Source organism: Nuphar pumila, chromosome 2 (assembly GCF_984573655.1).
Source record: "Nuphar pumila chromosome 2, dmNupPumi1.hap1.1, whole genome shotgun sequence".
Taxonomy (NCBI): Eukaryota; Viridiplantae; Streptophyta; class Magnoliopsida; order Nymphaeales; family Nymphaeaceae; genus Nuphar; species Nuphar pumila.
Genome location: NC_143250.1, coordinates 127958982 through 127982384, shown reverse-complemented (window position 1 = coordinate 127982384; position 23403 = coordinate 127958982). Strand labels below are relative to the sequence as shown.

The 23403-nt window shown below is 35.3% G+C and overlaps 1 protein-coding gene across 2 annotated transcripts; it reads right to left on the bottom strand.

Annotated features, from left to right (window-relative positions):
- Nucleotides 1-5731: 5731 nt before the first annotated feature.
- Nucleotides 5732-22500, bottom strand: LOC149847072 (cullin-3A-like). 2 transcript variants are annotated; one of them, XM_089998282.1, is made up of 2 exons: nt 22068-22500; nt 5732-8242 (listed from the first exon to the last, which is right to left on the bottom strand). In XM_089998282.1, the coding sequence occupies exons 1-2, from the start codon at nt 22226-22228 to the stop codon at nt 6142-6144; spliced, it is 2262 nt and encodes a 753-aa protein (XP_089854408.1). In that variant the 5' UTR covers nt 22229-22500; the 3' UTR covers nt 5732-6141. The 2 variants fall into 2 exon arrangements, with proteins under 2 accessions (XP_089854408.1, XP_089854409.1); XM_089998283.1 differs by having other exon boundaries at nt 5732-8182.
- Between the last annotated feature and the right edge of the window lie 903 nt (nt 22501-23403).

Sequence of the window (23403 nt, the reverse complement as noted above, 5' to 3'; positions counted from 1 at the left end):
GACTACTTCGGAGAGAAAAATATAATTTTAGAGAGGGATCCCAACCTCCTATAACCTGATATATCAAAATTTTCTCATGAGTCTTACCTACCACACTGTGAACAAATCATGGTAGTTCTCCTGGTTATGGGTCCTATGGATGGAGGACAAAAGCAACTTTTTATGCTAAAACAATATCCTACAGAACCGTTAGTATCAGGCTTACTCTCTAAATAAGCCATAAGAGAATTAATTTTAATTTGAATTCTTAATTAATTTTCTTGTTAATCGTGTCAATGCAAACATGCAATCACATTCAGGGATCATATGCAACAATATTCATAGCACTCTATGAATTCTTTTGATTAGTCTCTATCATAAAATTGATATAATAATGCAATCATTATGCATTTACATAATCAAGGTAGACTAATTATTTATATTTATGCATGTCTAATTCAAACAATAATGAAATGCATCCAGTTAACATGCATATTAGTTCAATATCTCATTTAAGCATCAATAAACATGCTGCACAAAGTAAAATACAAGTAGGCACTAACACATGCCATACTGTGCAGTTCGGATCCCTATTAACCTGTTTTTTAAAAACCCATCAAAAATCACATGAACCAAATTTTGCTCTCAATATTTTACCTGGATTGCCCCAACATCTTAGGAACACAGTCCAAAAAACAGAACTATAAATTCATCATAATAAAATCAGGAAAAGTCCAGGACTGAACCCTATTTAGGAAAAATATCAGACAGATCCTGTCAATTGCAAAAATTTATCCCAGTTTGGAGAATTTTGCAAGATTTACATAAACATCTTTTGACAAAATACTTTTTACAAAATCTTTTTATACATGTTATCTTTCACCCACATTTTTCATAATTTATTTTAATCAATTTTGATTAGGGTTTTAGAACTTTTAAAAACTTTGGTCAAAATAGTCTTGCTGATAGGGTAGAAAACTTATGCTATGTTGCAACAGATGTTTCAGCCTCAAAACCAAATCTAACGAAACAAAACAAAATTCTAAATTCAAGCCCTGGATATGTAGAACACTCCATTATTTTGCTTGTAATTTATTGACTTCATTTTCACAGAGATATCTATTTTTTTCTAAAACTGGTTAGAACCAAACAAGGACAGAATAGCCAAGATTCAAACTCGTGCAAGATCTATTAAGCAAGAACAAGAATCATAGTGAAATTCATATAATCATGATTTTTTATTATCTAAACATATTTGCAACATCATACAACACATTTTTGACCATATTTATGCTAATTTTTGCTAAAACATTAATATCCATCATTCAAGAATTACAAAACTTTCATGGAATATCTCAAATACAATTGCATTTATGCAAGAATCACAAGAAACCTTAAACAACATAAAATCATGGTTTATTTATGAAATAACATGTTGTTTAATTATGGTATACATGTACTAATCTACCACATATGCTCAGATTAACTTTCTTTAATATAAAACATCAAAACCCAAAAATATTTTGCCAAAACCTTCTTTAAAAATGATTTTCATGTATCTTTAACCAAGATCTAAGCAAGAGACAAATTTATAGTATCAAGATCTATGGAGAAACACTCTAAAACATTATTCTATATTCATTATATATTCTAAAAAATCTAATGAAATACAGATCTAACTATTCACATGATTTTTGCTTTATAGAGGTTCGAAACTAGTCTTTTTCAAATCATTTTCTCAAAACTGATCTTCCAAAATACCATGTTGGGTTTTCAAAAAAAAATTTCATGTAGATCTAATAGCCATAGATGTTCTAGGCATAAACTACATATATATCGAAGCCCTTGATAAAAAAAGGTATGCTAATGCATGTTTAACTGCGCTTGCTGTAACAATACCGTTGCTTTTTCATCCACACACACCTCATTTTGGGTTGGATTAGACCTTCACCAAGGTAGTTACAGGACTCTAATGGAGGTCTAAACTATCTTAATGGTTCGGAGGAAGAAGGAGATGTGAGGAAGAAGAAATGAAAAGGTAAGCTCTCTTTTCTTCTCTCTTTTTGTTTTTTCTTCTTCACTTTTTTTTTCTTAAACCATGAAACAAGGGAGAAGGGGGGTCATGAGCCTCTTTCTAGACCTCTCTACACTCTCTCTCTCTAGAACATGAGTTCTATAGAGAGAGAGAGAAACTAGCCCCCTTTTATAATTTTTTTAAATATTTTATTTCCTATATATATATTTTTATTTAATTTAATCTAGAAAGAGGTGATGTCCCCTCTAGGAGACCTCAGGTAGATAGAGTTCTACTTTGTGTGGGACTCTATACTACCTTCTAGACTTTATCTCTTTTAATTATTTTTTGTTTTTCAACCAGTTAATATATATATATATATCATAATTTATTTTAAATTTAATATATATGACATATATATATATATATATATATATATATCTAATTTAGACTTTATATTAAGGTCCATACAAGAGGTCCCACTATAGGGAACGTCCACTTGTGGATAGACCTCTCAAGAGTCCAAACCATTTGGACTTCTTCCATTCTTTATCTTTTATTAACTAAAAAATCTAAATTTTCTTTTTCTTTCTTTGTATCTTTTATTTTTTGTCATTATCTAATAATTTATTTTTTTCCAAGTGGCATGACCATATGTGGGGCCCACCATAGACGTCCAACCCATGAGACTCCATAACCATAATTATACAAATTTTATTTTTTTATTAAAATCTATTATTTATCCTTAATTGAATATTTTATTGGATTTTCTTACTGGATTTTAAGTCCAATTAAGATCTGATCCAATAAGAGTAAGCCATAACAAATCTGTATCCATATTTAATTAATAAACCCACATCTCAATGAGGGTCCAAATCCATCTTAAATTTATATCAAATTAAATTAAATTCCTACGTATGATTAAATTCTAATTTTATGCCTAATTAAATTTAATATTAAATTTCATTTCAACTAATGACTCAATTCAATTTATAATTTCAATTTCAAGTTAAAAATTAAATAAATTTTTAATTTTAGCAATTTAAGATATAAGTAACAATTTAATAATTACCAAAAAATCACAGGCATTACATAACTCATGCCCAAATTTACAATTTTTTTGCTTTAAAAGGACCTTTTTACCCTTTGCACAAGCGAATTTCTTATAGATATTCAAACTTCCTCCCAAATATGCAAATTTTCTTATAAATATGCGATTTTTCTCCCAAATATGAGAATACGCGATTTTTTTTATGGAGGTTCACACATGTGTGAGGACATTCGCAAATATGAGAATGCTTAGTAAAAGAAGGTTCTCATATTTTGAGGACATTAACAGTCAGAAAGTAGTGTCATTTTTTGTGTATATATGGTGAGTGGTAGTGCTAAAAGACATCACTAGAGGCTTTAGCGGCACTTCTGCAAATACCAAGAATGTGGCCTTTTGCCTTTCCAAAAAAAAAAAATGCACAAGGAGCACATGCAAGAGGACGTTCACAAATGTGTGAGGACAATTGCGTGCGAAGGTCAGGACATTCACAAATGTGAGGGTATTTAGTTAAAAAAGGTGTGAACATTTTGAAGACATTCATAACTCATGGTTGTGAATGTCCCCAAAATATGTGAGTCTCTTTTTAATAAAATTGCACAAGGGGCACAGACAGGAGGATATTCATATGTACGTGTTTATATATGATGTTTTGTTGTGTTTTTAGAATGAATATCACATATTTAAGAAAAAAATCTCATATTTGTAAAAAAAAATGCATATTTGAGAAGAAAATTACATATTTAAGAGAAAATTTGCATATTTAAGAAAAAATTGCATATTTGAAAAAAAATTACATATTTAAGAGAAAATTCACGTATTTGAGAAAAATCACTCATATTTGAGAAGTTCACATATCTGAAGAAAAATCGCTTGTGCAAAGAGTAAAAAGATCATTTTAAAGCCAAAAATTTATGAATTTGGACATCGGACGAATTTCAAAAATTGTAAGACATTTTGGAAAATGCATCATTTTTTATCCTACAGTGCAATCATTTTCCGGTTCTATAATCCCTGCTCTGCAATAACATGTAACCACTTGACCGCTGGTAATAACTTCTTGGTGATGATGGTAATCAAACATTACTTCCTGATAAGGTATGTTTTCTGGTTGTGCCAGTTGAGTACTCAAACAATAAGATAAAGAAACAAGTTCATTTTGTAAAGGATGATTTTCAAAATACGAACAACAACAACAACAACAACTACGCCTTCATCCCAAAACAATTGGGGTCAGCGATATGAACCAAAAAAGAAATTCATTTTGGGTCTTCCACATGAATCCTTTTCCTCCAATCATTTCTATCCAACGCCATGTCCTCGGTGAGGTTCAAAGCATTCATATCCTTTCCTATCATCTCCATCCAAGTCTTCCTAGGCCTACCCCGACCTCTTTTAACTAATATATTTTCCCATTTCTCCAACCTTCTAACTGGAGCATCATTAGGCCTTCGCCGAATATATCCAAACCACCGTAAACGATTCTCTCGCATCTTATTTTCAATGGGTGCAACACCTACCTTCTTACGTATCTCTTCGTTCTGAATCTTATCTTTTATTGTATTTCCACACATCCATCTAAGCATCCGCATCTCAGCTACACTCATTTTTTGAATATGATGTCTCTTGGCAGCCCAACATTCCGTACCATATAGTAAAGCGGGTCTAATAGTCGTCCTATAAAACTTTCCCTTCAACCGCAATGGCATTCTACGATCGCACAGCACTCCAGTAGCACTTTTCCATTTCATCCACCCAACCTTTATCCTATGATTTACATCTCCATCAATTTCTCCATACTTTTGAATGATGGATCCCAAATATTTGAAATAATCATTCACCGGTATATCTTGCTCACCAAGCTTCACTACACTCCCATCACTACTTCGTTGCTTACTAAACCGACATTCCATATATTCAGTCTTACTCTTACTCAACTTAAAACCTCTAGCTTCCAATGTCTGTCTCCATAATTCTAACTTAGCATTAACCCCAGCTCTAGACTCATCAATCAAAACAATATCATCAGCAAACAACATACATCACGGTACATTTTCTTGAATTGATCTCGTAAGCTCATCCATCACTATCGCAAATAGGAAAGGGCTTAAAGCAGATCCTTGATGTAACCCAACCGTTATCGGAAAATTGGTTGTCACCCCTCCACAAGTGCGGACATTGGTTACTACTCCTTCATACATATCTTTAATTATACTAATGTACTTGAGAGAAACACCTTTCTTCATCATTGTCCACCAGAGAACGTCCCTAGGTACTCTATCGTATGCCTTCTCTAAATCAATAAAAACCATATGCAAATCTTTGTTCCTCTCTCTATATCTTTCAAAATACGAAATTTGAGAAAAAAAATTAAATAACAAAAAAACCAAACAAATCTAAACTAAGAAATTGAGAAGTGATTCCGTCTTAAAGCCAATGAAATACGTCAAAGCGCAGATATTAACAGACATGGTCAACCTGTCAAGTAATCGTGTCTTCCACCCAATTCTTGTACTGAATGTTGAAATATTAAATAAACAGCAAAAAGAAATTCCACCTTAGGCATAATCCAAGGCAGTCAATTGCTTTCCTCAAGTTCCTGACCAGATCGCCCAATACAGAGAACATTGCACAAAGTGGCTAAAGGTCTATTGACAGCATCTTGCAGTAAGGTGGTAAACATGACCAAATTCATGAATGGTATATGCGCACTTTCTTACCAAATGATAAATGTAGATAGTACTGAGGTGTAATACAACATACACGGCTCATCAAATGAACCCCATGCAAAATTCCTGTGGGAAACAATGATCCAATTGCCAGAGATGAGGAAAATACATTACAGATTCCGACAATTCACAGATAATACAGAGAACATGGAGTAGGAAACTGGTGAAAATTAGAGGAAAAAAATCTATGGTCCTATGAAGATTTCAGCCAAGTAAATGTCACATTTCCTGGCAGTGCAGGTCAGCTAGAATATGTACGTGAAAAGCACCAGGAAAGAATCAAGCCAGCTGCTGCAATAAGGCCCTTTGCTTACTGATTGTGAATATGATTCATATGACAAAAGCCAGATGGCACATGCAACAAGAACACCTCAGGCAAGATACCGGTACAATTTCCTGTCTGTTTTATCTCTTTCTAAAAACTCACGCTCAATGAGAGACTCAATACGTTTCTTTATCACAGCAGGATTAGGCAAAAAGCGCAACTGTAGTTGCTTTGTCACTTCAGCTACAAGGTTATTATGATCTAAAACCCTCCTGGACTTCATAATCCTCACAATAGCAGCCTCTATTTGAGGCTTTCTGTCTTCTTCAACCCTCTGCCGTGTTTCCTGTTTCTCAGGCTCAGACTCCTTCTGAGCAACAACAGTCCCTATTTTGATCTTGTAAAGCTTGCTTGTGAATTTGTCATTGAACAAGAATGCATCTTCCTCACCAATATCTTTGCTCATAGGAGCCTTCAGAAGGACATTCTTCCCTTTGACACATGCAAGAGACTGTAAGCATCTCTTCAGATCTAACGATGGTATCTCTGTTGCCTGCTCTATTTCTCTGTAAGTCAAACGGTCTGCAGAATTAAACAGCATGAGAACACACATTTGATATGTCGAAACATTTAGTTCATGTTTCTGACCCTTTCCAAAGGTTGCCTTCAGATCTGCAGTCCCCATGTTTGTCTGCCATGACAATCTCCTACCAGTATGAGTACCAAGATAGTAGGTCCGGAACTTTTCGCAGACACCCATAATCTCAGCTGGCAGATTACAAGTTGCACTGGGCTGGGTCGGCCAAGATCCTGTTGTGAGGACCTGAACAGCAAGAGTAGGGCCATCACTGGTATCAACGGACTGACATGCGTAGAATCCTTGCATTGTATCCTGAGAAGTCTTCATATCAGTGAACATGCCCTCCAATTTAGATGTAAACTGGTACCCACATTCGGTTTTAAGTTTCACAATAAGACTTCTCTCTGCATCATCTGAAACGGTCTTCCCTGACAAGAGTCTCTTTGCTAGATGCTGTTTATAGTACTTTTCAAAAACATCTTTTTCTTGCAAGTATCTGAATAGCATCATTACTTTGTCTAGGACAATCTCAATGTCCTCCTCACTGACCCCTTTCAATCCCTTGCGAAGCTTATCATCAACAAACAAGGAAATAAATTCAGGAGATCTGGCATTTAAATTTATGAAATATTCAAATGCTGAATTCAAAGCATTCTGAAAAGTCTTGTCATTTCCAAAAGCTAAGCTTATGATCTTGTCATATTTATCCTTCTCGTCCAAGAGTCGCTGAACAAAATCAACAGGATCCTTTATTCTTTCAGGGTCTGTAACCAACTGTTTCCCTGTCTCTCGAAGGTGAGAAGTCATCACATCTCTTACAGTTGAGAGCCCATTGAGAACCCTACGAAACAAATTGTACATTCTTGATAGATCATCATATTTGTCATCCATAAGCATATTCACCAACCCAGAGTTCTCCATGTAAACCAACCTCTGCATGTGATTTGCTATCATTTCAGTCTCCACTACGCTAGTTATTTTCACTTCACTTTTGGCATCCAAGTAGTGAGAAACTCTCTCCATCTCTTCATTCAACCTCCTCTCAGCTTTCTTTAAATATTCACCACAATCACAACACTCAATGAAGTGTTGAGACTCGACACTGTAAAAATTGGCCGAGACCTCCAAAAACGGTTTCTCAAAGTCTTCTTGGTAAACTGAAGGACCTAAATCCATAAGCATCTTTATTATACTCCTCATCAGACCACGGTCAATAACCTCACCTGTACGCTCCCTGTGTATCAGTTCAAGAAGCGTGTTTAGAAGCCTTGTCTGGATTTTGCTAGAATGGATAATATTATCCCTCCACAGGTTAAGGCCAAGCTCATGAACAGGTGTTTTCTGATTGTTCTGAACATAAGTCCTGTCCATGTACATCAGTATATCCCGAACCATCTCAAGAGCTTTATTATGATCTCTCCATTTCCTATTCAGCTCCTCTAAGAAAAATCCACCTTGAGCAGCTTCAATGCATTTTGATATTTCTTTCAAATGCCAAGTCATAGTACTGACTAGACCTGAGTACAATTTATCCCCATATTTATGCAGCACCATATTATATGCATTTCTGCATTCAAAGAGCAGAGATGTTACCCCCTTTACGTGAAGCAAGGATATGCAGTTTGAACTGAAAAAACTTAACACAAGGGGAACTAGAATTACACTCCTTTTTTTGTTGGAGAAAAAAGCAAGCACATAAATTGTTAGTAATATGTCTCATTCAATTTTTTGCATTAGAATGGAGATACTGATGCAATCATGAAAAGGCATGGAAATCAACATACACATTTTTTCCAGGAAGCCATAGAAGATGCTAACCATAATTAGTAGAAGAGCAACGTGTTTGGGACAAAAAGAAAAATGAAGAAAAAAGTGATATGGATGTAATTCCTTGTGGAATCAAAGACGACAAGCACTATAATTACATGGTAACTTAAACACAATCAAGTAGCCAACAGTACCACAAATAATTTTCACTGCCACTAGGTAGTAAATTTCAAAGGAATAATATAGTGTAGTTCATCTTATTCCATTATTCACTTAGAAATGAATTTACAACGCTGGATCAACATAAGCCCCATCGTGGACATTTCTGGAGATGATTCAATCTTGTCCACCAGCAAGGGCCATCAGAATTGGCAATAAGATTACAATTCTCTAAGAACATTTTCTGATTTTGTTCTAATCAAAGAAGGTAGCATCTGAAAGAGGTGGATGTCATTTTGAGTCTCTGATCATCCCAAAAGAGATGGTTTCCCTGGACACCCTGATGCTTAGACAAATCATGGTTGCCAGTCGAGAAAGTGGGAAGCGAGGCACTTTCAAAATTTTAGGAAGAAACATGGGACGACTTAGGAGCGAATCAGGAATCATCTCAGAAGCGACCTAGGAAGCGAAAAAACAAACAACAACAACTACGCCTTCATCCCAAAACAATTGGGGTCAGCGATATGAACCAAAAAAGAAATTCATTTTGGGTCTTCCACATGAATCCTTTTCCTCTTATCATTTCTATCCAATGCCATGTCCTCGGTGAGGTTCAAAGCATTCATATCCTTTCCTATCATCTCCATCCAAGTCTTCCTAGGCCTACCCCGACCTCTTTTAACTAATATATTTTCCCATTTCTCCAACCTTCTAACTGGAGCATCATTAGGCCTTCGCCGAATATGTCCAAACCACCGTAAACAATTCTCTCGCATCTTATTTTCAATGGGTGCAACACCTACCTTCTTACGTATCTCCTCGTTCTGAATCTTATCTTTTATTGTATTTCCACACATCCATCTAAGCATCCGCATCTCAGCTACACTCATTTTTTGAATATGATGTCTCTTGGCAGCCCAACATTCCGTACCATATAGTAAAGCGGGTCTAATAGTCGTCCTATAAAACTTTCCCTTCAACCGCAATGGCATTCTACGATCGCACAACACTCTAGTTGCACTTTTCCATTTCATCCACCCAACCTTTATCCTATGATTTACATCTCCATCAATTTCTCCATACTTTTGAATGATGGATCCCAAATATTTGAAATAATCATTCACCGGTATTTCATGCTCACCAAGCTTCACTACACTCCCATCACTACTTCGTTGCTTACTAAACCGACATTCCATATATTCAGTCTTACTCTTACTCAACTTAAAACCTCTAGCTTCCAATGTCTGTCTCCATAATTCTAACTTAGCATTAACCCCAACTCTAGACTCATCAATCAAAACAATATCATCAGCAAACAACATACACCACGGTACATTTTCTTGAATTGATCTCGTAAGCTCATCCATCACTATCGCAAATAGGAAAGGGCTTAAAGCAGATCCTTGATGTAACCCAACCGTTATCGGAAAATTGGTTGTCACCCCTCCACAAGTGCGGACATTGGTTACTACTCCTTCATACATATCTTTAATTATACTAATGTACTTGAGAGAAACACCTTTCTTCATCATTGCCCACCAGAGAACGTCCCTAGGTACTCTATCGTATGCCTTCTCTAAATCAATAAAAACCATATGCAAATCTTTGTTCCTCTCTCTATATCTTTCAATAAGTTGTCTAAGAAGATGTATAGCTTCCATAGTAGATCTTCCAGGCATAAAACCAAATTGATTCTCCGATATCATGACAACCTTCCTCAACCTAGACTCAATCACCCTCTCCCAAAGTTTCATAGTATGACTCATGAGTTTTATACCACGATAGTTTGTGCAATCTTGTATATCACCCTTATTCTTATATAAAGGCACCAAAGTACTCTTCCTCCACTCATTAGGCATCTTATTTGTTCGCCAAATCAAGTTAAAAAGATTTGTCAACCATTCTAAACCTTTCTCTCCCAAGCATTTCCAAGCCTCGATAGGTATACCATCTGAGCCAACTGCCCTTCTTGATTTCATTTTCTTCAAAGCCTCTGCAATTTCTTTCTTTTGAATCTTGCGCATGAAGTCACGATTTATCTCATGAAAAGGAATGGAGAAGTCTCCAAGATCTTGAGCATGACTATCATTAAATAGCTTATCAAAATAATTTTTCCATCTCTCCTTAATCTCCTCATCTTTGACTAAAACCCTTTGCGTTTCATCTTTGATACATCTAACCATATCCAAATCTCTCGATTTCCTATCTCTCATCTTTGCAAGCCTATAAATATCGTTCTCGCCTTCTTTGGTATCCAACTTGTCATAAACCTCCTTATATACCTAGGAATCGAAAAAAGCTAAAAATAAAATAAAAATACAAAAAAATGAAAAAAGGGGGGAAGCAAGGAGGAAGCACGCTTCCCATGAAAGAAAAATGTGTTTCCCATAAAAGGGAAGCGCGCTTCCCAAAAATTTTTGGCGCTTCCCAGAGCGTTTCGGAAGCACGATGTTTCACACTTCCCCACTTAGCTAGGCGTTTCCGGTAACTCAGAGACAGATACCCAATGAAGACATCTCAAAGTAGTTCTCCTGGATCTTTACAATAAGTAAAAACACTTCTATCAATAGGACATTATGGGTTTCACATTATGGTTGTTTTTGCTATTGGTTACAGTAAATTGACCCATCATAGACTAATCAAATGGATCCCTGCTTATTCAAGGTTGATTATGACAAGGCTTTTGAGGAGGAGAATCACAACAATTTGTTGCATACCATAGAAAGGGCCTCTATCATCATCATTCACCACAGAAATCAAGAAAAAGCGTGCCTCATCAAATGTAAATGCAGATTGAGATAAGATGGCTTTTCCTCACGTCCACTTGTAGAACCAGTTAGGTAAGTTTTAGCATTAGTATTAATAATTCAACTTCAGAATACCTACAAGCCTAAAGAGCAGTGTCACCTGGATCCTGGAGCCTTCGAGAATGCAGACACAGGTGCTGCATGGCAGTCACTAGCTCTGCCATAGGTGTTGGGTTAAGTCCTTACCAGAATTTCTGCTGGGACAATTTATTTATCAAGTTGTCCTTCCAGAGTAACTTTAGAGGATGTGGCCCATTCTTAACATATTTGAGAGATCTTCCTGCCTATTAAGTCAAGCCTAGAGTCAATAAAAAACTTTACAGTATGGTAGTCATTGCCCCGTCATGGTGGTTCATTTGGCTTGAAAGAACTGCAAATTTTTCTAGGGAGAAAGCATCACCAATCTCCTCTCTTACATACACATTCTATATGATGTTAGACTAATGTGCAGTTCATAATGACAAAGAAAAGATATCATCGGATTAGTTCAATATATATGACAGATTGTTGAAAAGCTGTGTTCCATACCTGTGCTGCCAGTGCGACAAAAAGCAGTCGGTGTAGTACCCACACACATGATCCATCTTTATCGTCTGTCATAGTCAACCCTTTTCAAGTCATTTTTGTCTAGAAAAGTTGAAAAGCATGGACCTGATAGTCCATCCTTGCGTGGGAAATTGGATCTCCCCTTAACGACAATGACTTCTAGTGACCGATACTCCTATCCACAACAACTTCTAATGGCTGCAATTACCAATGGTGAGGATTTTAACAATTGCCACCTCCAACGACAACATTTTTTGGCTATGTAACATGGACTCTTCTAAAAGGTCATCACACCCGCATCCGTGCAGGTGAGCCACTTGTACACGTTCAAGTGCGGTCAACCTCACCGGGGTCCATTTCTGTCCAAGACTGGACTCGGTTAACCCATCCGAGTCCCATTTTATACACACACATAATATATATATACACACACACATCTGTGCTAAATGGGCACGGTGCTGAATGAAACATACAATTAGATTTTCGGTGTTTTTTTGCAATTCCAACCCCATAGATGTGTTCAGCATGCTTGATTTACCAGAAATCTACAGTTGGATCATGCATTTTGGATGAAAATAATGGTATTTGGAGCCTCGAAATTTTATGAAAATTGTAGGCCATTGAAACCTTATAAAAACATATCCATGCATCGAAATCAAATGCTCCAAGAACTCATTCCTATAAAAACAAGCATATAGATGACATCTGTATGCTAAGAATTAAAAAAAAAATAAAAAATCTAATAGCATGTTTCATTTAGCACGGGTATATATATATACCCAAGCTTTTTGAAACTGCAGTGTTGCACCCTTCCCACGCACACTTTTGTGACATACGTTTTCGGCAACAGTGTGTCTTTGTTGTTTTTCTTCAGTTTTTCCTAAATAAAAGTGAGAAACTGTATTTCATTTCTTTGCCAACAACCATACTCCAATGACTGTTACTGCACCGTTACCTTTTCTAGCAGCAATTCTTGGTTTTTTATTTTTTATTAATTTTTCTTATCACTTTTGTAATCTGAGAAACCATATTTCGAGGAAAAAGATCTCTAATATGAAAGGGGAAAACCCTATTCCAACAACTATTACCAACAACAACCATAGGTTAAACCTCAAGACGGAAAGCTATTTTTCTTGCTTCGCGGGAAAAACCTTTTTCCATTTAATACATGAATATTATGTTAATATGTGATTAAAAAAACACATTCATGGATTGTCAGTGAGTTAACCTTTTGGATCTAGAACTTCTTTGACTAATAAAATTTTTGAATTAACGCATTCGGATGTATGGGGTCCCGCTGGGGTTATGTCAAAAGGTGGTTATTTATACTATGCTACATTCATAGATGATTTTAGTAGACAAACTTGGATCTACTTCCTTAGACTCAAATCCGAAGTTTTTTCATGTTTTAAAAATTTTCATAATCTTGTTAAAAATCAATTTAAGACAAATATTAAAATCTTCCACTCTGACTCGGCATGAGAGTTTCTTTCAAATGATTTTCAATCATATCTAAAAATTCACAGTATTTTACACTAAAAATCTTGTCCTAGGATCCCCAACAAAATGACATTTTCGAAAGAAAACATCATCATATTATTGAAACTACTAGGACTCTACTTATTTCAAAAAAATTTCCAAAAAGGTTTTGGGCGAAGCCGTTCTCACCGTGGTCTATTTAATAAATAAAATACCTTCTCAAACTTTGGAAAACAAATCTCCAATTGAAAAACTCTTTAAAATTTCTCCCAATTTGAAAAGATTAAGGGTCTTCGAATGTAAATGTTTTATGCTTCTTGAAAAATACAACAAAGTCTCTCCTAAAGCTATTAAATGTATTTTTCTTGGATATACCGAAAATAAAAAAGGCTATCGATGCTATGATTCGAAAAATAATAAACTTTATGTCTCTAGAAATATAACATTTCTTGAAAAAGAAAAGGGATTTGATCTTGAAAAACCTAAGAAAGAATCTGAGTATGCCTTCTTGTTTGACTTATTGACTAACTTCAATATTGAAAATATTGATAATATTGATAATGACGATAGTGGCAATGTTAGGTCAAATGATTAACCAAGTGAAGAGAGAGAACCAACTTATAATCTTATACAATACTCTAGACGAGATAATGGAAAGCATCCATGTGCTTTTGAGAAGTATAGTCAACCAACAAATATTGAAGAATCTAGTGTTAGAAGATCTGAACGAATACATAGACCTCCAAATAGGTTTGTCTCCTATGAATCCTTCTCTCAAAACTATAAGGCATGTTTTCTAGCAATTCATTTACATCATGAACCATCCAACTATAAATAAGCCAAAGACATAAAAGAATGGGTAGAAGCTACAAAAATAAAATTAGATGCATTACATAAGGCCCATAATTGGAAAGTCCAACATCTTCCTAAGGAAAAGAAGACAATAGCATGTACATGGATATTTAAAGTCAAAACAAAGAGTAACGAGTCCTTAGAAATATATAAAGCAAGATTAATTACAAAAAAGTATTCCCAAGAATATGAAATAGATTATGAGGAAACATTTGCCCCAGTAGCTAACATGACCACAATTAGGACTCTAGTTGCAGTAGCATCCATTAGGAAATGACCTATAAATCAGTTAGATGTTAAGAATGTTTTCTTAAATGAAAATTTAAATGAAGAAGTTTACATGGAGCCTCCCCCTGGTCTGACTATTGAAAATAGAATGGTTCTTCATCTTCAAAAGGCTTTATATGAGTTTAAACAAGCTCCTAAAGCATGATATGATCGGTTTAGTGGAGCTATATTGAATTTTAGATTTAAATCCTGTTATACTGACACTGCTCTTTTTGTAAGATCTACATATATCTCGCTTATCATTTTGCTTTTATATATTGATGATATGATCACCACTGAGAATGATTGTAAGGAAATTGAAGAAATTAAAATTATGCTCAAAAAATCTTTTGATATAACTGACCTTGGTTTTTTGAGATATTTTTTAGGTATTGAAGTAACATATTCGCCAAGAGGATACATTTTGTCTCAAATAAAGTTTGCAGTTGATATTGTTGCGCGTTTAGGAATCACAGACACAAAATACGGTGACACTACTGAAGTGATAAATGCTAAAATGAGAGTTGAATACGGAGTTTTATTAGATGATCCAACTCCTTATAGGCAACTTATCGGATCACTAATGTACTTATCTATTACTAGGCCAGACATTATGCGTGCAATACATACTGCAAGTCAGTTTCAGCATGTGCCTATATTAGTTCACATGAGTGTCGTGTTAAAAATAGTTCGATACATCAAGAAAGTTATATCTAAAGGGTTATTTTTATCTTCATCAACTTTAAATCTTATTGCTTATACTGATTCTGATTGGGGAAGAGATCCCAATAATCATCACTCAACTACGATTTTTTTTGTGTTTTTAGATGATTCGCTCATTTCTTGGAGATGCAAAAAGTAGCAGAAAGTGTCTTTATCTTCTATGGAAGATAAAAATATAGGGTGATGGCTACAACAACAACCGAGGTCGTGTAGATGAAATCATTACTTTCAGATATATGTGTTGATGTTTAAGAACCTTCAAAGTTATGCTGTGATAACAAAAGTGTCATATATATAATCAACAATCACACATTTTATGAACGAACGAAACATATCGAGATAGATTGCCACTTTAACGATTACTTTACCATATGTTTAATTTGAGTTTTAAATTGCGGACTTCTTCACCAAAGCTCTTCCTCTACTACGGTTTTTGTTTCTTCTTAACAAACTTTCGGTGATCTCACCATAAATTTGAGGGGGGAGTGTTAAAATACATTCTGTGTGTATATATATATATACATATATTTATATAATATACGTAATATCAAGGGCATTTTGGTTATTTTATATATTATAATAAATGTAGTCCATTAGGGACTGTAGTGTCATTTAGTTTTTTATTTTTTTCCTTTTATTTATTTAATGTAATTAGAATAGGACTGTTGGGAGGCAGTCCAACTAGTCGTTGGACTGCTGCCAATGGTCATATTTCTGACCGTTGGAGGCAGTCCAACAACTGTTGGACTGCCTCCTCTCTCTACTTTTTGGACTGTATGAATAGCTCTATAAATAGAGCTTCTTTTAATGGTTTGTGTGCTTTTTCAAAAGCATATTTGTTGAATACAAAACATTTTATTTTTCATTGTGTTCTTGTAAAGCTTGTGCTTTTGTGTATCTCTTTTATGAGATTGTAATTGATCATTTAGAGATCATATTGTGATTGTGATTGTGCACTTGTGTAGCCCTTTGCTGGCATTGTGATTGTGCACATCTTGTTTCATTTTTGTAGCAACATAATGTTTTATTGCAATATTTGCAAAGTGGCCTTCATTAGATTATAGAAAAAGAGTGAAGGCTCATCCTTGAAAACTGGGGACCAAGGCATAAAGTATGGCGATAAATTGATGAAATTTATAAACTGAATGACTAGAAAAACAATAGTAATAAGAGAAGGGCCAATGGTAGCTAAGTATTAGAGATATCAGTTCTGGGAGTTTCTGAGTACATTCTGGAGCAATCTGGACGCTTATGGGCACCAGGAGCATTCTGTAATTTCCAGCTACATCAGGGGTATTTGGGTCATTTAGCACCAGATGAACCAAGATGGCTTGTTGACGTCAGCAAGATAACACATTTGTATACAAAGATAATATATATTATGTGAGAGATAAAGGTGTAAATCATTTTGTAACCTTATTATATAAGAATTCGACTACATGGGACATCCATCACATCTAGACTCATTTTTCTGTCCTTTGGCCGCAAAGTGCTTGTTCCTTCTCCATCTCCCACAATAGATTTTTGCTAAAAGCAATTAACATACCTCTATTCTGCACATAAAAGAAGATGCTCAAAAGAAAGATGGATGGAAGACACAAGGCAGAAAGCAATACAAAATCTCTTCAATGTATTTGGAAGAAAAGAAATGAATAGAAAATTAAGAAGATTTTAATTTTTAACTTTGATAACATCCAATGATTTCTAATTGAAAAAATCTAGTCACATCTATTAGAAATTCTAATCTGAATGGGTATACTCAGTAATGAAACCAAGAGCTTTCCACACACCTTAAACCAGTGTTTTAAAACCCGGTTACTCGTCACTCGGCTCATCCTTAAGTGACTCGTGACACGGCCGAGTTGACTCGGTGACTCTGCCGGGTCATATTAACTTTATATTTTATATAAAATATATAAATATATGTATATATTATCTATATTTTATATTATTTTACCAATATATTATATATAATATATATTATATATAATATATATTATATGATATTTTTTATTTAATGTATAATTTTATTAATACATGTATAACCATATTTTTATATATATTATACAGAATATTTATAATATATTTCATATAATATATGTAATTATATATAGAATATATTATATATACATGACTCGCCCATGACTCGACCGAGTCAACCCATGACTCGGCTGGGTTGTGTTAAAAATGAGTTCAACAGGTTTTTTGACCCGGTGACTGGGCAATCTGGGCCGAGTCACCAGGTCAACCCGACGAGTTTTTAAACTATGCCTCAAACAAGAGGTCAATACAAACTTTCTCAAAGAGGGCAAAGCGCAATAGCCACTTAGGGGCTTAGCCAACACACAATATAAAAAATATCTTTACTCACATAAAATGCATTGAATTACAAGAGGCACAATGCTTATATTTATATACAACAAAGGGAGTGAGAAGCACCAAGGAATATAATTGTTGGGGGCTCCCCAACGGCTAGAAATCTAGCCGTTGGGAGCTTCCAACAGCTATATGGTTGTTGTATTGTCAAGGGACAAAAATGAACTTGACAATACAACACAGTACATTTAAATAAAAAAAATAACCTTTACAAAAAGTCCCCCTAAGGGGCGACACCAGTTACAATGGTCAAAAGACCAAAATACTCCTATATATATAACAATTATCTTTTAACACACCCCTCAAACTCACGGAACCGAGAGTTTGCCAAAAAGGAAGTGAAATCTGAGAGATGGGAGTGTCTCAATGAAGAAGTCCGCCAATTAATACTCAGATAGGACATATGGTAAAGTAATGGTCTTCTTGAGGAACTCTTCACGGACATAATGACAATCCAATTCGATATGCTTTGTTTACTCATGAATGTATGATTGCTTGCGATATAGATGACACTCTTGTTATCACAACATAACCTTGAGGGTGCGCATAGAAAACCCCCCAAATCTTTAAGTAAGTGTCGCAACCACATCAATTCAAAAGCCCTAATGGCCATAGCATGATATTCAACTTCTGTGGAAGACGGGAATACCATCTGTTGTTTCTTGTACCTTCAAGATATCAAGGAATCATCCACACAAACACAAAAACCAGTAGTTGAGCAATGATCATTTATATCTCCTCCCCAAGATTCTCATTATAACACTCATATGTACTGTAGTGGGAGAATGTTGTAATTGACTAACAGTATTAATAGCATGAGCAATATCAAGACGAGTAATGAAAAAGTAAGACAAGGCGCCAATCATTTGTCGATATGGAGTGAGATCTTTCAGAAGTTCTCCATCATCTATCTTCATTTTCACATTGATGACCTTTGGTGTGTCCACCTTCTTTTCATTCGTAAGGCCTAACCCTTCAACTATCTTGGCTACATACTTAGTCTGAGACAAAAAATATCCTCGAGATGAGTAAGCAACTTCTATCCTAAGAAATTATCGAAGAAAACCACGATCTATCATATCAAAGTTCTTTTTTAGAACATCCTTGATATGACTAACTCCTTGTTTATCACCTCCTATGATAATCATATCGTCCACATAGAAGAGTAAGATAACTATACCTGCATCTGAAGACTTAACAAACAAGGTAGTATCAGTATAACAAGATCTAAATCCTAGTTGAAGCATCACATCACTAAAGCGATCATACCAAACCTTACGAGCTTGTTTTAAGCCATACAAAGCTTTTCGTAATCGATTTTTTTTTATGTGCCAAACCTAACCCGGGTGGAGGTTCCATATAGACTTTTTCATTAAAGGTTTCATTTAAAAATGCATTTTTAACATCCATTTAAAAGATAGTTCATTTTTTAATAGATGCTATGGTAATGAGAGTTCGAACTATGGTCATCCTAGCTACTAGGGTAAAGGTTTCTTCATAATTTATTCCATATTCTTGACTATACCCTTTATCATCTAGCCTAGCCTGTACATTTCTAATCTTCTATCACTTTTGGTTTTAACTTTATATACCCATCTATACCCCATGATTTTCTTTCTTATAGGTAATGATTGAATCTCCCAAGTTTTGGCCTTTTCACGGCTTCTAAATCATTATTCATAGCTTCAATCAATTCATAGTGATTTTTGGCTTCATTATAGGAAGATGGCTCAACGTAGGAGGCCATAAGACAAGCTCTATAGTGGAGTTCAAATGAATCATAGTATACAAACCTCCTAGGTGCTTGGGATATCCTAGTAGATCTTCTAAGACTAGAGTGATCCATGTCTTGACTTTGGGTATACCTTTCTAATGCATATAGTGGTTGACTTTGTGCACAATGATAATATGTTTGAAGTTCATTGTGAGGTTCAACAATAGGTATATCTCTTTCATGATCATCATGAGTGTTACCATCGACACTCTCATGCATATTATGAATATCACTACTTTCATTCATATCAACATCATTACTTTCTTTAATATTATGTTCATTCATTAGATCAAACAAGAAAGAGTACTCACATGGTTTCTTATACTCAATTTTTCCAAAACCATTTTCATTTAAAAAAAAGTTACACATTTTTTGAGACATAAAGTTTGTCTTTTTCAATATCATAACAACTAAATCCTTTTTGGTTTTTGGCATAGCCTAGGAAAACGCAAGGAATGACCTTAGCGGAAAGTTTATCATTTTTGTTAGAAAGAATAAAGCATTTACAACCAAAGATTCTTAATCTTGAATAATCGGAAGACATTTTAAATAGTTTTTCAATAGGAGAAGTGTTTTCAAGAATAGTGCAAGGCATTCTATTGATTAAGTAAACCGCCGTAAGAGCGTCTTTGGCCCAAAACCTTTTTGGAACATTTTTTGTTATTAGAAGAGTATTAGTGGTTTCAATAATGCGCCGATGCTTCATTTTGGCAAACCCATTTTGTTGTGGGGTGTAAGGGCAAGAATTTTTATGAGTAATCCCTTGTTGATCAAGAAAGCTTTTAAAATCTTTTGATAAAAGTTTTTCAGAATCAGATCTAAATATTTTTAATAAATGTTTTGAATTGATTTTTAACATAACTATGAAATTTTTGAAAACATGAAATCTAATTTCAAATAAACTTGAAATCAATTTCATCTGAAAGAAAATTTTAATCTCAACATAGTTATACAGAATTTTTTCCAATTTTCAGATTGGCATTTAAAACCACATATTTGGCTCCTGCTCCAATCTATGTCACACAGACTCTTCTAACAGGGCACCACACCCGTACCCAGGCGGGTGCAACACTTGAACAAAGCTTCCTTTGTGTTAGGTGAGGTCAACCACACTGAGGTCCATTTCTATCCAAAAGTAGATTCAGTTAAACCTAATCAAGTCCATTTTTATCTATATTATATATATAAATACATAAATGCACACAAATACACATAGTGTTAACTTAAAATTGTTATATATATATATATATCCTCTCCGCACCCCCGCACCCAAGTTTTTTTGAAGTGCCGCATCGCCGCACCCGCACCTATGTGACATAGGCTCCAATCAATCACCTCAATCTGACTTGAGCCCTTGTCAAGCATGTAGATGGTCTTAGTAATCGACCAAGTGTGGAGTCCATCAATATCAACATTTAAGGATGCTTCAATAGCTAGTTCCAAAGCAACAGCAATGCCCAAGCTTTTAGCAAAAATTATAATAGGAAAGGAAGAGGACAACATTTCGTACTAATAGACTCAGTGCAGCAGAAGAGGAGGAGGAGGAGGAGGAGGGGAGGGTTCCTCACTCTTTCACGACCCTTGAAGCAACTCATACGTTTTTTACCAAAATTGATGCCCTCAAACAGTAGAATCCTCACTGACCAATATAAGTACCATTCAATCATACACTTGCTTGACAGGTATATCAAGGCATGAAGCTTTTAAGTATATGCACTACAACGGAAAACTACTTCAGAAAACTCTGAGAAGGAAATGTTTTCCAATGAAATACCTTTGGCATTCTCAACAAGAAGTCCTCACCAGCAAGACATGTACATGGAGACACACTTCATGAAGGAAGGGTTTTATAGTAAATTGGAGACCATGACCAACAAACAGATTAATATGTCAAATTCATGAATAACTTCATAAATGCATAAGTATGACGCCACATGATATGTGGGCTAGGAGGCTTTCAGCAGGTACTTACTCAACCAGACCAACTGAAACTGACTCTTAGACTCTGATCCTTCCGCAGGTACGAACTTTTGTTATAGATTTTTTGCGTCCAAATTCACTCCATTCACTAGCAAAGTTTTCCTCAGTCCCTCAATCATACAGATGTGCATATACGCCAATGTTCTATTCAGTTTCGTGCTATATAGTATATAGCAAAAGTTATAGCGATGTAAACTTTGAAACTTGGTAAGAAGTTTTATTTTAGTTGAACACCATCTACCTTAAACGCAAACAATTTCTCATATAGTATCCTGGAACACAAAAATGTGAAAAACTAGAACTCAGCTTCATGACGTACTACAACCAAAACAGAAAACCCCAGAACAAATTCCACATGCTATCGTGAACGCCAAAATGGTTAACAAGCAAACAGAAACAAAGCATCATTTCCCGCTCAAAGAAAAAAAAACATGAAAATAGAAATCAGACTACCTCAACCCAAAAACCACCAACCAAACCGATACTTCCATATACTCAAACGGCAACAATGGGAAAATACGGAAAATTCTACCTGACAACAGAAAAACTACACCAAAAGATGATCCGAACACGAAAAAGACGAACAACCACAAATCGAAATGCTAAAACAAAGACACCCACATCATCGAACTACCGAAATTCGCAACAAAAACGCATGAAATTAACCATAGCGATAAAAAAAATGACGATCTGTGAATGGAAACAAAAAGGGAAAAAAATACCTGTACAGTTCTTCGAAGCTGAGGCCACTAGCGTTATGGTTGTAAATCTCATGAATGGCGTGCTCCAGGAGCTTCCACGTCCTCTCTGCGTACTTGGGATCCATCTCCACCCTGTGTTTAAAGGGTTCGATCTTGAAATTCTTTTTCTTCGGAGCACTCATCGTTGCCGCCTACCAAATCGCACTACCAAAACCCGACCAAAAGAGGGGGAAACGGACGAAAAGAGGAGGGAAAACCGGATATTGATTGAAATGATTTAATGGGGATCGGTAAACCTCCGGAAATTTTTGAAAAATTCGAAGTAAAAGATGATTTCTCGAAGGTTAACGAGAGAGCGAGAGAGAGAGAGGTCGGGGTTGAGGATTGTTGTTATGAGGAAGAGGGAGAATTTCAGGAAATACGCAAACGGGGAGTTTTCTACTTTTCTCCAGGCGATGATGCACTTCCTTCTTCCTTCTTCAATTATACCAAAACCTTCGTTATCTCTTGTAACAAAATAATGACGATATTTTTAGAGTACCGTGAAATTTTCGAAAGCAATTATAAACACCACAAAAGAGTTATTACAAAAATTTGGCTTCTGTTAAATATATTTTCCACAATCTTCATTCGATAAAAACATTTTTTAGCGTTGCTATGTTTTATATCTTTGTTCCTGTAAATATTTATATTTTTAAAGGTCATGTTTGTATCACAATAATAATGAGAGGACAAAAAAAAGTTGTTATTATATTTTATTTAATTTTATATTTTATTATTTTTATGTATGCCAATATTATCTTGAGATTTCTCGACAAAACAGAAATTTCAATTTGCTGTGGGGGTGTTCTTTATACGTGACTGATGCATGGTCGAGAGAGAGAGGGTGGTGTGTGTTCTCCCCGAAGACTGCCGTTAGCTGCATCGTGTGTTCGGGGGTCTCAATGAGCGCCACGTATGTAAGTACATGGGGCTCGTATCTCCATGTTTGTCAGCATCAATTAGCGTTGGAGTCTGGTGCAGTTGCAAAGACTTAAGTACCCTTTTTTGCTATTCTTGTCATAAAACAACGGTTCAAGAAAATAACAAAAATATCCTTCATTCAAAAAAAAAAAACAAAAATATCCTTCATCCAGAAAGTTGATGATGATGTTAATTATTCAAAGTCCAAACAACGAAACAAACCTGAAATACTCTTTCTTTCTTTTCCGTTTGAACTTTCCGTCGCCATCTTCTTCTTCTTCCTTCTTTGTGAAACACTATATTAAGGGAGGCAAAGAGCTGGCGATCCGATGGTGATTGTCGTCCTCTTTCTGCTAGCAGTGGCCATAATGTTGTCCTCGTTCAGCAGGCAACC

Coding starts and splice junctions, on each gene's coding strand:
- LOC149847072 (XM_089998282.1), bottom strand. CDS start 22,228: ATGAGTGCTCCGAAGAAAAAGAATTTCAAGATCGAACCCTTTAAACAC. Junction 8,243..22,067: donor AGCTTCGAAGAACTGTACAG/GTATTTTTTTCC, acceptor AAGTTTTTTCAG/TTCAAACTGCATATCCTTGC.